Source organism: Rhyacophila brunnea, unplaced genomic scaffold, assembly GCF_057557595.1.
Source record: "Rhyacophila brunnea isolate RB1 unplaced genomic scaffold, BYU_Rbru_1.0 scaffold_9, whole genome shotgun sequence".
In the NCBI taxonomy this organism is placed as follows: Eukaryota; Metazoa; Arthropoda; class Insecta; order Trichoptera; family Rhyacophilidae; genus Rhyacophila; species Rhyacophila brunnea.
In genome coordinates this window covers 37,492,046-37,511,170 of record NW_028233361.1, presented here as the reverse complement: position 1 = coordinate 37,511,170, position 19,125 = coordinate 37,492,046, and the positions used below count along the sequence as shown (strand labels likewise).

General features: G+C 35.8%; 1 protein-coding gene across 1 annotated transcript; it reads left to right on the top strand.

Moving 5' to 3' along the window:
• Positions 1 to 419: 419 nt before the first annotated feature.
• Positions 420 to 12,965, top strand: LOC147063595 (ubiquitin domain-containing protein UBFD1-like). Its single transcript, XM_085959614.1, has 5 exons — positions 420 to 1,074; positions 8,653 to 8,784; positions 9,713 to 9,854; positions 9,998 to 10,044; positions 11,126 to 12,965. The coding sequence occupies exons 1-5, from the start codon at positions 622 to 624 to the stop codon at positions 11,234 to 11,236; spliced, it is 885 nt and encodes a 294-aa protein (XP_085815740.1). The 5' UTR covers positions 420 to 621; the 3' UTR covers positions 11,237 to 12,965.
• Positions 12,966 to 19,125: the final 6,160 nt, after the last annotated feature.

Genomic DNA, 19,125 nt, shown 5'->3' with positions numbered 1-19,125 from the left:
GCGCCACGCACTCCGGCTCGTCGGTCTTCGTTTACTCTCCAAATTTTGTCGAAATCCGACTGCGCGTGTGGATTTGTATAAAGAAAAACCGATACGACGTAGTAACATCCAAATATATTTTCGAAATTATAGTATAGATTTCAACTACTTAGTAAAATAATTAAATTCTACAACGGCTGTACCTGACTTACCTACCTACCTACCTACAATTTTTTTAGCAAAAAATAAATCATATTGTTTTCATTCATATAATATTCACGATATTCCTTGGTTTAATTAAAATAAATATTAATTATTATATTTTATTCTCCCAAAGGTCTGTCTTATGATTAGTCTTGTCTTAAATCTGAATTATGTTTATTTAAAAAAATATTGCAGCAGCAGTTGTGCCAACACTAAGAAAGTTTCAAACAACTGACACATGAAAATTGACGTAAATATTATTGTCATCGTCTCGGTTATATTTTAATATTATTCTCACTAGTTGTGTGTCATTACTATCGCACATTTCATACCTAGCTTTTTTAATTCATATTCTACATAATTTATCTTACGTACTCGAATTATAATATTGCCGTCTTTCTGTATGGTTAATTTAACCATAAAAAAATAGATTGAACCATGACTTCTCATATTTCGGTGCCCGATACGTCGGAAAACTGTGATCCGAATTCTTCTTCACCGAAGTCGCCCCAAATTACGGAAAACCCAATCAAACCGACCGATGCAGTGACGGAAAGTGATATTACAAAAGTGGTTGCAAACAAAGAAACCATTAGCGATGACCCGATGATCGACAAAAAAGACATTAGCCAGGTCGAACAAGTGGAATTTAAAGTTATCTTCAATAAAAACAAATACGATATCGTTTTTGGATGGGATCAGACGATCAAGGAATTGAAAATTCACCTGGAGAACATCATTGGAGTGGCCCAAAATGCTCAGAAGCTGCTTATCAAAGGGATGGCGAAAGACGAAATGACATTGCGAAAAGCTGGTGTTGTGAAAGGTGGAAAAGTGATGGCTGTGGGCTCAAAGATGAACGACATTCTGGCCGTTACAAACTGCAAACAAGTAAATTTTCTTATAAATAAAACAAAATTTAAAACCCATAGTTATCAAAAATCCTACCTTTGTCTGACGGTCATGGCTTGGATGATTCGGCTGCATGATTTGCTTTTAACTCTTCTTGACACATCAGGCCTGTCAGTAAACAACGCATGGCATTCTTGATTTGGTCTGTCCATTTGGAAAGAACTATTCCTCGTCCTACCTGACCAAATACCATAAGTTTTTCCAGGTTGTCATACTCTTAGGCTGAAAAATTGGGGAGTATGGTATAGCCCAACCGAGGAGAGTATGTTTCGAATCTGGAAATCGCTGACGGCTGATTCGCTTATCCATTTGGTCGTCCACGAGATTTTCAGCAGCCGCCTCCAGCATTATATTATATCAAATGTGTCTAACATATTATCATGTCTTTCTCTTGCATTAATCATCCAAATCTTGAAGGCATACTTACTAAGTTGAGAAGACTCTGCTATTACTATACGCATTTTAGATGCTATGGTTGTGTTTTTTAGTATTCTAAATTGATTGCAGTTTCGATTTCATTTTATACCATCGTTATTCTCCTTTTGATATCAGCCTCGCATCCAAGTTTATCGGAGATTTTTGACCTAGGACAGTGTTCGGCAAACTCATAAGTCAAGAGAGCCAAATATCACGAGTACAACGATTGCGATTTCTTTGAAGAGCCAAATTTCTTAAACTTAAACTATAGATGTAGGTACACTGATTATTAACTTAATAAAATTTTTAAAGTTTTAAGTCTTAATTAAACTATAGGTAGGTACACTGAAAAAAACTTGATGTCTTACTTAATAATGATATTAAATTGATCCATAAAATAAATCAATAAAGTATATAAAAGTCTATAGCGATATAAATTACATCAATTATTCTCTTTAAATTAACAATTCCCTTCCATCTCCTTGAAAAGTTTGCGTAAGTCAGGATTGCATGTTGTTGTTCTTAATTTTAGGCACGATTCCAGGTTTTCATGAATAAGACGACTTCTGAATTTACTCTTACTTGATAAGGTTCTTGCTTGCAAAAGATTGTTCGCATGAATATGTAGAATCGGAAAGGGAAAGAACAGCAAACGCTAGTTTTTTCAATTGATCATATTATGAGTCAGGAATAGGTACTATTCCAGGTGTTAAAAATCATCATGTCTTCCTTCTCCAGGTCTTTTAAAGTAGACTACTTGTGCTATGAACCATATTCATGTTTGTTTTTCTCCAATATGTCCATAACAGCACAGAGACGTTGAAATTTAGAGCTCCATAATTCTTAATTTTTTAAATCCAGCAATTGCATATCAAAATTTCAAAGTTGCTAATGTCAAGAATAAAGGGAGAAAAAATTAATTCTGTTAGCGTAGCATTAAGAGGTTTTTTTAACAAAGACTAACGTCACTTTGCTGTTTCTGAATTCCTAAAACCTGTTGAGAAGAGCTTCCCTCATTTTTTAAATTGTTGTTTTAAAATAGCAAATGTCAATATCAGAATTATTTTCGTAGCGATGTTTCAGCAGGCATTGAAAGTGAATCGAAGATTCTCTTTCGAAATCTTAAGCAAAAAGGGATAATTTGTTTTTGAATGAAATAACTTCTTCTAACATCGAAAAAAATGTGTTTCTTTCCCCCTGCAGTTTACGATTAAGCTGATTTAGATGAGACGTAACGTCTACCATGAAATAAAATTTTTGGATCAACTGATTGTCCGTTACCTATTTCTGGATAGTGAACAACATTCTCAAGGAGAAATGCTTTAATTTCTGTTAATAAGGAAGCGAAACGTTTTTAAACATTTCTTCTTGATAACCAACGTACCCTGTTATGCAGCAGAAGATCTGCGTACTAAACTAACTAAAAAAAAATTGGCGATGATTACGAGCTAACTTTGCAAATTTCTTTTGGAAATGTCTGCGCACAAAGCGTTTTTTGACGAATAATGCAATGTGCTTATTTTTTTCTTTCAAAATAGTAACAAACCCTTTTCCTACACTGGTCATACTTTTCGCCCTATCTGTTGAAATTGGCACAATTTTATCGAGTGGAATATGATGTTTTTCCATGCACTCAATTACAGCATTTGCAATATCCTCTCCACGTATTTGACCTTTGAGTGGCAATAATCCTAAAAGTTCTTCATTATTACCTGTAGGTAAAATAAATTGTACAAATTTATCCTGTATCATTTATGTCACGAAACTCGTCGAATACTATAAATAAAGCTGAAACCAATTTAAGATCTTCGATTTGACGATAAGACATTTTGACTCTTTTATCTTTCACTGTTTTAGTCCATCATTTGTGGAAGAGCCACACTCAAGGGGCCAAAGAGCCACGTGTGGCTCGCGAGCCGTGGTTTGCCGACCACTGACCTAGGATAATCATATTCGTTGACCACTTCAGCAGTAGACTGGGTTACTAAGTTGATATCTTTGTTAAGTAACCCTGCATCTTACGTGGGCGAAGTCGATGCGAATGCGACACGGCGCGGCACGGAAATATCAAAAACATGGAGTGGCCTAAGTGCAGATTACGCCCGGCGAACGATGCGAAGCGCCACGTGGCTTCAGCGACGCGATCAGTTGGTTTGATATTTTTGCGCGAATGAACGCGGCGTGTGACATATACTCATTTTGTATTTAAAATATGAGTTTTCAAATAAAAAAACCATTGCATCCGCGCATGATGAATGTGCGATGCCGACTAGTGACAAGCCACGTAGGACAACGTTGCCGCTTTGCATGTTTCGCTTTATATCGCTTCAAACCGCGTCGCAATCGCGTTCGCATCGACTTCGCCTACGTAAGACGTAGCGTAATATCCCCACTACACTGCAACTGAAATTCATGAATTAGGGCTTGTTGGTATTGTGTAATATCTTCTTTGTCACGCAATCATGTAATGACAATGAAGTTAATCACTATATTTTATTAACTGTACTCCATTCCTACTGTATTTTCTTTATGTTCTTAATTTTGTGCCATATTGGTTTTTTTTTTTTTTTTTTTTAATAATAACCATACCCTTGCTTTTTCGTACAAGGTGGTTGGGTGGGTTAGTTGCATTGATGTGGGGCTAATTAGGTGCCTCCATTTATATCTTTAATTTTCTTTATGGCCAGGATTAAATATTTTGTGTAGTGTTCTTGTGTTGTTCTATTGCTTAGTGCTTCGTGAGGCTTTTGGAGGTCAATTTCGTGATTATGTTGTCTACATCGAGTCCTGAGAGTCCATCGCTCCCTTTCTAGTATAGGGCAGTCGTTGATGACATGCCACACAGTTTGAGATGTGTTGCCGTCACATGGACAACAGTGGTCATCCTTCGATTTAAATCTTTTTAAATAAGCTCGCACCGATCCGTGGCCTGTTAGTATCTGTGTGAGTTCGTGTGATATTTTTAAGTTCCTGGCAAGAGTGATGGCACAGTTTATGTTTGGAATAAATTTCTGCGTTATTGATCCTGTGGCGGATGTTGTGTATCTGTGGTTCCATAGCTCTATGGTATCTTCGTTTAGTTTTTGTTTTGCGTAACTCAGAGGGAAGTGTGTATAGGTTAAAGGTCTTTTGTCTGTTGTGGCTTGTTTAGCGTATTTATCAGCTTCCTCGTTTTCGGCTATCCCTATGTGACTTCTTATCCAGAAGAATCTGGGGTTTGTTCCTATCATTCGAAGCTGTGTTGACAGTGTTAAAATGTCTCTTACAAGAGGGTGTGTCGATGATGGGTTTTGGAGAGCTACCAGACTGGATTGGCTATCTGAGAATATGTTTACATAGTCGTGTCTGTGGACCTTTAATCTTTTGAGTGTCCACTCGAGAGATTCTCTGATAGCAAATATTTCTGCTTGGAAAACAGTGCAGTAGCTTTCGAGCTTAAATTTTCGGGGGGTTATTAATGTTCCATTTTCGTAGGCTACAAAAGCTGCCCCTACTTTGTTATCGATTAGACTGCCATCTGTGTAGATCTCCAATCCTGTGATGTGGTATTTTGTTTTAGTGTCTTCGTCAACTGTTCCTATGTGTTCTATATTTTCTAGATGTCTGTTACCAGGATGTGGAAGTTGTGTGTAGTGTATTTTGTTTTCGTATGTTCTGTCTGTAGGTAAGTGTCGGGGAAGTATGTGGCTTGTTTTAACTTGGTATATTCCTGTAAGTTCTTGTATTTTTATATCTATTGGCGCTATTCCTGCCAGGGCTTGTGCTGACGTTAGCGATATTGTGCGATATCCCTTGCAAATTGATATTGCGAAAGGTCTTTGCGCGGAATTCAGTCTTTTTTGGATCGACTTTCTGTGAGTTGCTTTATTCCAGACCGATGCCGCGTAAGTTAAGGTTGGCTCCACAGCTCCATGATATATAATTTTTAAAACTTCAGGAGACGCCCCCCAAGTGGCTCTTGCTGTTTTTAAAAAGAATTTTCCCATTTGAGCTGCTTTCTTACATATATAGTCGACGTGTTTCGCCCAATTGATGTGCCTGTCTAGTATTATGCCAAGAATTTTAAAGGAATCGACCAACTCTTTCGGTTTTCCTTTCCACTGGATTTCTGGTGTTCGTATTTTCCTTTTGTTGATAAACATTATATTTGTCTTAATATCTGAGAAGGTTAGTTTTACGTCTTCACCCCATGAGTTTACTTTTTGAAGCACGCTATTGGTTTTTAATTCCAGTTGGTCGGTGTCTTTTGCTGCTATCAATATTAACACATCGTCAGCAAAGGCTTGTATGTGTGTATTGTGGGGTAAGAGTATTATTAATAGACTGTCTAAGGCGATATTCCATAGTGTTGGGCCACAAGTTGAGCCTTGGATGCAACCTTGGGTTTGGTCTTGTTTTATTTCTTCGTCGGCATACTTTAGTTTTACTTCCCTATCTTGTAGATAACTGCAAAACAGTTTGTACAAGTTAGGCGGTGTTGACTTGATTGCAAGGGCGTTTTTTATGTGTGGCCACCATGCGTTATCAAATGCACCTTGAATGTCTAGGGAAATTGCTATGAGTGATTCTTTCAATTCGAGATGCGTTGAGATTATGTGTACGGCTTTGTTTAGTGCGTGTTCTGTTGATGTTTGAGGGGTAAAGCCAAACTGTTTAGTGCTCAATTTGTTGTTTTTTGTAAGATGCCAGTGCACTCTCTGAATTGCTAGTTTTTCTAGCACTTTTCCGAAAACGGGAAGGAGGCCGATAGGCCTGTACGATTTTGTGTCCATAGCATCTTTCCCAGGCTTAGGAACGGCCTTAATGATCGCTATTTATTATAAATACATATTGTATGAGAGCTATGACATCGTATTTACACTCTGTGAGACCCTGTGACACAGGATGCCAACATAAGAAACGGGTTTTTCGACATATATATGACCGATCGTCATAGAGTGTATTTGAAGCATTAGGCTGGATTGAGTTCAGCATTCTATCACTATTTAGTGCACAGCAGATAGGAAACAATTACCGGAATTATTACCGACATCTGATAACCAATATGCCGGATATCCATACCGGATATATTATATTGAGTTGAATTCCATACTACTCCTTCTTCAATAGGTAATGGTGATAAATTACCACAGGTCTTCATCCATTTCTGTCATTACTCTCATTGTATGGTGTCAGTTTATTATTCTTGGTTAATCGATTTATGAAAACCACTTTTGTTTTATCATTTCTTTGAACAGAATGCACTATTTTTTCCTATCGTAATCTTAACACCATCCATGTATTCCTCGGGTATGTATTAAATTTGCCCTTTATGTGTCTAAAGAGAAGGGTTTGGTAAACAAACATAACTTGTACTTGCGCATCTATTATATACACAAGACTGCTTTCGGCCACTACGGCAGCCATCTAGGTCAGGTTTGTATCAAAGTATTTGCACTTATTGTAACAATTACAATAAGTTAGTTGTAATTGTTACAATAAGTGCTATGTTTTTACAGCACCTCTTTTGCTGTGGTAAGTTTTAGACCGAGATATACAGTTTTGGCTGTTCAGACGGCTAACCTATTGTAATTGTTACAATTAGTTCTAATACTTCGATACAAACCTACCCTAGATAGCTGCCGTAGCGGCCGAAAGCAGTCTTGTGTATAGATTAGATGCGATGGTGTCTTTTCTGTAAATTATCATACATCAACTATCCATGTACCATTCACTGGATTACTTGTAGACGGGCACATCTATGATGAAAGAAATGTTTAGTTTTTGTGTTGGAACACAATGGTATATTAAAAGTAAATTACTTTTTATAATGAATAGTTTTAGCTATTTACCCAATCCATTGGAATCTTCAACTGACAACCCTCCAATTTGTAAGATATTTACTTCTCATACCAGGGGCTATGGGTTTATTTCCCAGTGTGGTTATAAGACTTCTTTGTAATTTTTTCATGCCTGGAAGTTTCTGGTTTATTTCACTGCTACTCAGTGATGCCAACCGTACTATAATTATAGTACAATACTATAATTTTGATTTCGCGAAAAATGTAAAATACTATAATTTTGCATGTAGAGTTTTTCGAAATTATTTTTTTACAGCCTAGATATTTTACATGGTATTGAGTATAAGAATGGCATACCTAAATCAACCAAATGCCACTCGAGACGCCATGGGACACGATTTCCAGAATGTGACATTATTGTATCAAAGAAAAGTACATTTTAGTCAGAATTTATCAAGAACTTATGGAGGGTTGTATCAAGTTCAAAGTCCGATGCAACCCAGTGTACACATATTTGTATTGACCTAATGTTCATGCAAGCGGGGGGCCATTCATGATGTTTTTCCACTGCTTTGCAGAGCTAATCTCCGAGTTAGAGGTATGGCGTAGTGTTGTATGGCAATGATGTAGGGGTGAATCTATCTATACAATACTAACTTTCCATTGTAAATAAAGGTAAATCATTGCATGTTCGGAAATTTATACGTATGCAGTTCGCCGTATCACACTTCATCGTGAAATGTTGTATTGGAATTATTTGGCCGTATATTAAAGACAGCTCAACCTCTTTGGGTAGGTACTGACATAAAATTCATGCCTAAATAAAACACGGTTCTTGTCGGTTTACACTTTACAGGAAGCCAGCAGCACACAAATTTTGAAAATAGCTGATATACTGGATTATTTGTTAGGTTAGGTTAGGTTTTCATTCTTGAATTCATGAATTTTGGCAAAATCAGCTATGAAAATTGAATTAATGTTCATATTGAATCTAATAAAATTGGAGACCGTATAGTATACGGTCATCTCTTTCCGATAGAAAGCTCACGGCGAACTGTTCCACGGTGAAATGTTTTACGTACAATTTACATGTAACCAAATCATTGTACAGTGGCACGATATATTCACATGTGTATTGGCATTGTTCGCTACAATGCATGTTTCAATGCTCGAATGCCAATACAACTGGAAATCACTTTTGCCGTACCCATACTTATACACAATTGGAATGAAGTTAATTGAAAATGAAAAATAAAATGAAAGTTTGATGTTACTTAAAACTAGGGAAACGAAACCATTAAGTATGAGGTGAGTGTTTTCATCTGGATTGGAATTTATTATTATTTAATTTTTTCAACAGCAACTACTGACAGAAGAAAAAATTGCAGCGTCAAGTAGCACCAAAGAGCCGCTGTGTGAACAAAAAATTCACCGGAAGGTCTTAGATAAAGGCATCCCTCCCGATGTCATGGCCGGAATCAAAGGGAAAAAAGTTAGTAGCTATTTCATTACTATAATTATAATTATTATACTCCATTGAAAGATTTTATTTTCTTATGTCACACTATCATCTATATTTTATATAGCAAATTGACTTCTCAGTAATTGGATACAAAGAAGCATTAAGTCAAATTAATAATATTTTTTATTCAACAATCAGAGGTTACTTCGTAACTCATCGAAAACAAAATATTGCATTGAAATTTCAACTTGTCTGTTATTATACTTACTAATTATTATAACACGATAATCTTTAACAATTAATTGATATAGCTATTTTGTTGTATGATTCATTTTAAAATTATCTTCATAATACATAAATTATTGTAATATTCTGGACTATTTGATATTGGGTATAGAAATGGTAAGGAATCGCAAGGCCTCACCTATTTTTGGTAGTGGCGATACTTGACGTTAGCATTAATTTGCACGTTGGATTCCAATTTATTGTAGAATTACGAAACATGTTTTTAAAACTTTATGCTTGCACTCAAAGCATTCCAATAAATATTTTGTTCCAGCATGAAAAAAAATTGATTTGTTGATATTATGTATGTACAAAAAATAAGTTTTAAGATTCATTTTTGATCATTCAGCAACTAATATGTTACAAGAGTTATCTTTTACAAAAAAGCATATTATTTTAAAGACTTCTACTCTGCATTCTCTGGAGGACTTTCTGTTGGACAATCAAGTTGACATGAGAGGCACCATAAAAAGACTTGTCGACTGATATATATTGCGTATCTAATTATATTGTAAAGCTTTTGACTTACTAGGTTTATTTTTCATAGGTAGCTGTTGATTTATTAGATAATTTAACCCCGGAGTCAAGTCTGATAATAATGCATGTTGTTAATCCGGCTAAATTGATAGAATACGTGTACAAGTAAGTTAGATGTGATTGTTAATGTTTTCAGGAACCCCTGCCACCCGTTCCACTGAGCGGAATGCTGAACAAGTATGGCGGGAAGGTACGACTCACCTTCAAAGTAGAACAAGACGAACTCTGGCTCGGCACAAAAGATAGAACTGACAAATTGGCGCTAACGTCAATTCGCGGTAAGACAATGCAATTGTTTATTTCTATTAATTTTTTTTTTTAATTATATCCTGTATATTTATATGTTGTATGTTATATTAGTTTTAAGTGTTATATGGGAAAATTAGTAAAACACAACTCATAGTGCGTATTTTTCTTTCAGGAATAACTTCGGAACCTATCAAAGAACACGAACAATACCATATCATGGTAAGTATTCCTTATTCCTAAGATGATAGGCAAGCCATATTGTGCCTTTGGTCTGTTATAATAATTGTGATTTAGGTGCGGAGGATTAATGGAGTACTGGTAATATATTATTAAAAATATGTACAGTAAAACCTCGTTAATACGAATTCCACGGGACCGAAAATCGAATTACGAATTATGAAATGTATGAGGGAAAAAATGTTAAAATTTTGAATTAATATCGTTTACAATCATAGATGTGCCTACCACATTTTCGGTTCCGTGTGTGTTGATGTGTCATAAAATGTCAGGATTATTTTTATTACCTTCTTAAAATAAGTAATTTATGATGTTTTAAGAAAAGTCTGTCACCATTTTCAATGACTGGCTCATGAAATAGAGTACTTTATTACTATTTATTGAATATTTTTATATCAGGACTCTGAAATAATTTCGAATTACGAAATTCGAATTAAAGGTATGGTTTTATATGAAAATAATGTTCAAGGGACTTTTATTTCGTGAATTTTCGTGTCTATACAGCCACATCTCGAAAGCTTCAAGTCTCCGTGACATGTGTTGGTTTAGCATCCATACTTCTTATAGTATAATGAAGTATTTAAATATGTTAATAGCCAATTAAAAAACATTTTTCTTAACCCAATGTTTATGGGCTCTTTTAATTAATTTTTTAATTAACGTGTTAATTTGCATTTGAAAAGCAATTAGCAAAAACACAATTTTCTGAGGCCCGTAAGCATTTGGTTAAGATGGGCTTTAAATGATGGCCTAGTATGGAGTCTTCGCCACTGCCACATAGATATCTGTGTAGCAACATATATAATTTTAATGGTTTTGACCTGATTTTTACCCTTTCAAGCATTTACTTTCCAAACATAAAGATATTTTAATAGGTATCCCTTTTTGGTATAGGAATAATGAAGGTATCTTTTCAGAACCATGTGTCATTTAGAGAATGTTGAAAAGAGTTATGTAAAATTTACTACCCCATATTTAACTGAAGTCAATTTACTCAGCTCGGTTGGCTATGCACTTGGATCATTTTATTTCTCAGGTTCTCAATTAATCCATTGTTTTGCAGGCTTTACAACTGGGCCCTACGGACGCCTCCAAGTACTGGGTATACTGGGTCCCCGCGCAGTACATCGAAGCCATCAAAGACGCGGTCCTCGGAAAGTGGCAGCTGTTTTAAGAGCCCCCTGTCATACTACCGCATGCGTCTCCTGTTTCATTTTGTTTTTCTTATTATGTAAAATCGATGAATTTTAATTATGCCTATCTTCTGGATATTTTTTATTCAGACTCCCTGTGCTAAAGATAACGGCAAACTATAAGACGATGATTGTTTGTATCGGTGTCTATTTGTAAAAGTGAGAAGCGTAAGTACATCTCGTTATTTATACACAAATAATCATAGTGATATTTTTAAATTTACTCTATTTTACACTGACATCTGTCGTCACTGAAACAACTAAATATTGACTTAAAGTTTAGTTGTTATCTCGTAATTAGATAAGTCTTACGTATTATATTATATTAAACTGCTGAGGTTTCAGAGTGTACGTATTATGTCGCGGCGGCTGAAGTGAACCGTCATCTCAATTATTTTGTTCTCGAAGAGCGGCAACGCATTACAATCGATCGATCCATCTCTATAATTATAATTTTGTTGATGTTGTAAAAGATTTTATATCATAGATTAATTTAACGCATTGCATTTAAGTGAAATGAATTAATTTTTTTTGACATGTTTTCATAAAAATATGTCAAGTACTTTAATCATTTCGTGATTGAGTAAGATGTCATGCCAAAATTATCTGCTTTTTCTAAATTTTTTATTATTTCCTTCACTAAAAGTGTTTTTTTTTTTTTTTTAAATTTATTTATGAAGTTACAAATACGTTTTTGTAGCCATCCATAATTATTTAAAATTATGTACCAATGAGTTTTTAACCGATTGAAATCAATGTATATTTTTTATTAAAGTTTAGGTAGGTATACATTAATTACCTATATGTAAATTTTTGTGATAGAAATACATACATATAAAAATGTTAATGAATTTCTTTGCACCGACTTGTATTATTGTAGGGAAAGTTCAATACCGATAAATATTCCCAAAGTGATACCTCGTCTATCATTTGTTTTCAGCCGCCATCGCTGGAAACAAACGTTATACTGAACCCGTACAGTCAATTTACCAGGCGGTTATAGATTGAGCTCTCGTAGCTCACAAATTGTACCACGGGTTGAATGACGTCTCATTATAAATAGTGAAGCATAACTTTTTAATATTGTACATTACTGTCTTGGACAGATTGTTACATATGAAAGAAGCCGAAAAACCACCACATTTTTCATGCCATTGTTAATTTAATTTTTTTTATGTTTTATCTTAGCGCAATTTGAAATTTTACATTTCAAGTTGTTGATATTTAAACCGTGTACCGAGTTTATTAATTATAGTGAGGTTTTATACAGAATTTGACATTTAGACCTATGTATAAAACACACCTCATAATTCAATTTTTTAAAACATTTGATCTTTAATTTTTTTTCCCCTACCAAAAGTGTCCAAACTTTCCTAAAATTAATTTTAATGGATGAAAACGATAACAGTCTTGACTAAGACTGATGGCTTAGATTTTTTAAATAATATATTAATTAGGTCTTACGTGTTCGACATTAAATTATTATTATCAGTAAGGCATTTTGTTTTTCATCGGTTATTATCAACTTTTTATTTTTGTGGCGTGTAAAATAACGTGCAAGTTATAATACAAGAAGGCTTGTGGAATCTATGGTTTTCTTATTATTTTCTCTTTCGTTACTTCATTGAAAATTGTGACTGAAAAGTTGTAAGAAAATATATTATTCATTTATATCCAAGTGTAGTTTTTTTTTGTAAATAATAAAGTATGAAAAAATGAACAATAGTTTTTTTTTATTTTCATCTATTTTACAAACGATGTCTGTTCAACCTTTTGGCTAACGTAAAAAAAACAGTGGCAGTGTACAATGAATATCTGTAAATCGATTGAAGCAAATTGTTTAGGAAAGCGATGCAATTGAATAAAAACATCAAAATGTATTGAAAAACTAGTAGTTCTATAATTTCAATATTTGAACTATTCAAAACAAGGAAAACTAGGTATTTAGATAAGTTATCATTGGTGCAAACTTACCCGAATTCACTGTTGCGGTCCCATCTCTATTCCAGGAAAGGGAAAGAATAGCATTAGGGAGGTCAAAAAAGTATTGATACGCAGGCAAGGATCATCTGATATCAATACTTTTTCTTTTGATATGACATACCTAGATAGAATAATGAAGGCTGTACCTCGGATACAAAGAAGGTTGATTTAAACTGAAGACCTCCCGCATGCTGGATTGCCATCATACAATACTACCAATTTAAGCTATATAGCTGTAGTTAATACGCCACCCTTCAAAGTTCTGTTGGGACCATTCTAGGAAGAACTTACCAAGTCTCCAGTTGTGATTGGTTTGCAATAGATGCAGGGCCGTCATATTGAAAGAGAAGTATCTAACAAGCATCATTTGATACTGATACTTTGGTACCCTTTCTTTCGATATGACGTCCTTAGGTATCGGTATCGAAAGGAAAGTATCAATTCTTTTTGGACATCCAAAAGAATATAATTATTAAGAATGTATTATCTTTGGGAGCTACGTTTGAATAATCTGTTGACTTTGCAGGAAAGATGTATGTAACACTATTATGCCCTATGCCACCCTTCAAAGTTGTGCTGGGACCATCCTAGGAAGAACTTACCAAGTCTCCAGTTGTGATTGGTTGGCAATAGATGCAGGGCCGTCATATTGAAAGAGAAGTATCTAACAAGCATCATTTGATACTGATACTTTGGTACCCTTTCTTTCGATATGACGTCCTTAGGTATCGGTATCGAAAGGAAAGTATCAATCCTTTTTGGACATCCAAAAGAATATAATTATTAAGAATGTATTATCTTTGGGAGCTACGTTTGAATAATCTGTTGACTTTGCAGGAAAGATGTATGTAACACTATTATGCCCTATGCCACCCTTCAAAGTTGTGCTGGGACCATCCTAGGAAGAACTTACCAAGTCTCCAGTTGTGATTGGTTGGCAATAGATGCAGGGCCGTCATATTGAAAGAGAAGTATCTAACAAGCATCATTTGATACTGATACTTTGGTACCCTTTCTTTCGATATGACGTCCTTAGGTATCGGTACCGAAAGGAAAGTATCAATCCTTTTTGGACATCCAAAAGAATATAATTATTAAGAATGTATTATCTTTGGGAGCTACGTTTGAATAATCTGTTGACTTTGCAGGAAAGATGTATGTAACACTATTATGCCCTATGCCACCCTTCAAAGTTGTGCTGGGACCATCCTAGGAAGAACTTACCAAGTCTCCAGTTGTGATTGGTTGGCAATAGATGCAGGGCCGTCATATTGAAAGAGAAGTATCTAACAAGCATCATTTGATACTGATACTTTGGTACCCTTTCTTTCGATATGACGTCCTTAGGTATCGGTATCGAAAGGAAAGTATCAATCCTTTTTGGACATCCAAAAGAATATAATTATTAAGAATGTATTATCTTTGGGAGCTACGTTTGAATAATCTGTTGACTTTGCAGGAAAGATGTATGTAACACTATTATGCCCTATGCCACCCTTCAAAGTTGTGCTGGGACCATCCTAGGAAGAACTTACCAAGTCTCCAGTTGTGATTGGTTGGCAATAGATGCAGGGCCGTCATATTGAAAGAGAAGTATCTAACAAGCATCATTTGATACTGATACTTTGGTACCCTTTCTTTCGATATGACGTCCTTAGGTATCGGTACCGAAAGGAAAGTATCAATCCTTTTTGGACATCCAAAAGAATATAATTATTAAGAATGTATTATCTTTGGGAGCTACGTTTGAATAATCTGTTGACTTTGCAGGAAAGATGTATGTAACACTATTATGCCCTATGCCACCCTTCAAAGTTGTGCTGGGACCATCCTAGGAAGAACTTACCAAGTCTCCAGTTGTGATTGGTTGGCAATAGATGCAGGGCCGTCATATTGAAAGAGAAGTATCTAACAAGCATCATTTGATACTGATACTTTGGTACCCTTTCTTTCGATATGACGTCCTTAGGTATCGGTATCGAAAGGAAAGTATCAATCCTTTTTGGACATCCAAAAGAATATAATTATTAAGAATGTATTATCTTTGGGAGCTACGTTTGAATAATCTGTCGACTTTGCAGGAAAGATGTATGTAACACTATTATGCCCTATGCCACCCTTCAAAGTTGTGCTGGGATCATTCTAGGAAGAACTTACCAAGTCTCCAGTTGTGATTGGTTTGCAATAGATGCAGGGCCGTCATATTGAAAGAGAAGTATCTAACAAGCATCATTTGATACTGATACTTTGGTACCCTTTCTTTCGATATGACGTCCTTAGGTATCGGTATCGAAAGGAAAGTATCAATCCTTTTTGGACATCCAAAAGAATATAATTATTAAGAATGTATTATCTTTGGGAGCTACGTTTGAATAATCTGTCGACTTTGCAGGAAAGATGTATGTAACACTATTATGCCCTATGCCACCCTTCAAAGTTGTGCTGGGACCATCCTAGGAAGAACTTACCAAGTCTCCAGTTGTGATTGGTTGGCAATAGATGCAGGGCCGTCATATTGAAAGAGAAGTATCTAACAAGCATCATTTGATACTGATACTTTGGTACCCTTTCTTTCGATATGACGTCCTTAGGTATCGGTACCGAAAGGAAAGTATCAATCCTTTTTGGACATCCAAAAGAATATAATTATTAAGAATGTATTATCTTTGGGAGCTACGTTTGAATAATCTGTTGACTTTGCAGGAAAGATGTATGTAACACTATTATGCCCTATGCCACCCTTCAAAGTTGTGCTGGGACCATCCTAGGAAGAACTTACCAAGTCTCCAGTTGTGATTGGTTGGCAATAGATGCAGGGCCGTCATATTGAAAGAGAAGTATCTAACAAGCATCATTTGATACTGATACTTTGGTACCCTTTCTTTCGATATGACGTCCTTAGGTATCGGTACCGAAAGGAAAGTATCAATCCTTTTTGGACATCCAAAAGAATATAATTATTAAGAATGTATTATCTTTGGGAGCTACGTTTGAATAATCTGTTGACTTTGCAGGAAAGATGTATGTAACACTATTATGCCCTATGCCACCCTTCAAAGTTGTGCTGGGACCATCCTAGGAAGAACTTACCAAGTCTCCAGTTGTGATTGGTTGGCAATAGATGCAGGGCCGTCATATTGAAAGAGAAGTATCTAACAAGCATCATTTGATACTGATACTTTGGTACCCTTTCTTTCGATATGACGTCCTTAGCAGTGACGTCCCTAGACAAAATGCCGCCCCTATGCAGCGCTAAAATGCCGCCCCATTTTTATACAGTTTTTTATCATCCTTAGGCATAAAGTCCACTAAAGCACGCTTGCGGGGCGCTCACGCATTTTCTATGTGAATCATCGAAAATACAACGTAATCAAATACGCCAGCGCACACTGGACTTGACGCATTGTGCCCGCCTGCCCCATGAGTCATCGTTTTTTGGCTTCTCGGCGATACGAATTAACGAAAATACAACGTAGTCCATTCATTGAACACGGCAAGCAAAATCACGCTCCTCGAAGCGTCGTCGATAAGACGGGCGAGAAGCCATTATTTAAGAACAGTGAACTCTTTGTTTCGTTATTGCGTGTCCGATATTAATTACAAGCCCCGAGAAATTTAACAATATTTTTATTGCTTTGTTATGAGAGACGCTGATAATAATAATTATTTTGTGCTCTTTGAGCCCCTTATTACATAGGTGAAGGGTAATGCGCGGGTGGGAGGGGGCCTACTCAGTAGTGAGCACACCGAATGCTTTTTTGGTGGGCTTTATGCCTTACATGACCCCAATATTTATGAAATGTGTTGTATAGATACATTACTAACAAAATATATACCACTAAATCCAATTTAAATGCCACCTCTACTTTCAATAAACAATATTGCGAGTCCACGGTTTCAGATACATTTAAAAATACACCTGACAACTTTCAAACCACGGGAGCTAGGTAAGTACCTATGTAGGTGCCTACCTATAATTCAAAATATAATTCGCAAATTTGCACGTGTCATTGCTGGTCATCAAGGACGTGACGTCCAAGGACAACAGAAGTAAACTAGACATCGCGAAACCGACGAAAATAGTACATTCCTGTTAAACCTTTAATTTTAATTCTTAATTTCCAACCAGTGAGCTGATTTTTTGAATCGAAGAATATTTTCGTTATTAGGTACTAAGTTTAGATACCTCTTTCTATATAATATACCTAATGATTCTCCTCGATTTGCCGCCCTTCAAGTGACTGCCGCCCCCAAGCGACGCTCAATCTGCCTACCCCCACGGGACGTCACCGGTCCTTAGGTATCGGTATCGAAAGGAAAGTATCAATCCTTTTTGGACATCCAAAAGAATATAATTATTAAGAATGTATTATCTTTGGGAGCTACGTTTGAATAATCTGTTGACTTTGCAGGAAAGATGTATGTAACACTATTATGCCCTATGCCACCCTTCAAAGTTGTGCTGGGACCATCCTAGGAAGAACTTACCAAGTCTCCAGTTGTGATTGGTTGGCAATAGATGCAGGGCCGTCATATTGAAAGAGAAGTATCTAACAAGCATCATTTGATACTGATACTTTGGTACCCTTTCTTTCGATATGACGTCCTTAGGTATCGGTATCGAAAGGAAAGTATCAATCCTTTTTGGACATCCAAAAGAATATAATTATTAAGAATGTATTATCTTTGGGAGCTACGTTTGAATAATCTGTTGACTTTGCAGGAAAGATGTATGTAACACTATTATGCCCTATGCCACCCTTCAAAGTTGTGCTGGGACCATCCTAGGAAGAACTTACCAAGTCTCCAGTTGTGATTGGTTGGCAATAGATGCAGGGCCGTCATATTGAAAGAGAAGTATCTAACAAGCATCATTTGATACTGATACTTTGGTACCCTTTCTTTCGATATGACGTCCTTAGGTATCGGTATCGAAAGGAAAGTATCAATCCTTTTTGGACATCCAAAAGAATATAATTATTAAGAATGTATTATCTTTGGGAGCTACGTTTGAATAATCTGTCGACTTTGCAGGAAAGATGTATGTAACACTATTATGCCCTATGCCACCCTTCAAAGTTGTGCTGGGATCATTCTAGGAAGAACTTACTAAGTCTCCAGTTGTGATTGGTTTGCAATAGATGCAGGGCCGTCATATTGAAAGAGAAGTATCTAACAAGCATCATTTGATACTGATACTTTGGTACCCTTTCTTTCGATATGACGTCCTTAGGTATCGGTATCGAAAGGAAAGTATCAATCCTTTTTGGACATCCAAAAGAATATAATTATTAAGAATGTATTATCTTTGGGAGCTACGTTTGAATAATCTGTCGACTTTGCAGGAAAGATGTATGTAACACTATTATGCCCTATGCCACCCTTCAAAGTTGTGCTGGGACCATTCTAGGAAGAACTTACCAAGTCTCCAGTTGTGATTGGTTTGCAATAGATGCAGGGCCGTCATATTGAAAGAGAAGTATCTAACAAGCATCATTTGATACTGATACTTTGGTACCCTTTCTTTCGATATGACGTCCTTAGGTATCGGTATCGAAAGGAAAGTATCAATCCTTTTTGGACATCCAAAAGAATATAATTATTAAGAATGTATTATCTTTGAGAGTTACGTTTGAATAACCTGTCGACTTTGCAGGAAAGATGTATGTAAAATTATTATGCCCTATCTTTTCTCGCCCTAGAAATTAACATTTCATGAACATATAAAATATATTAATTCTATAAATGACTACTGTTTTACGATAATAATATATTTTATATGTTGAAGACATGTCTATCTCTAAGATGAGAAAAGACGGGGCATTATAATAACATAGATATTATCTTCCCAGAAAAGTCTATAGATTGTTTGGATTTTGCTCACAAA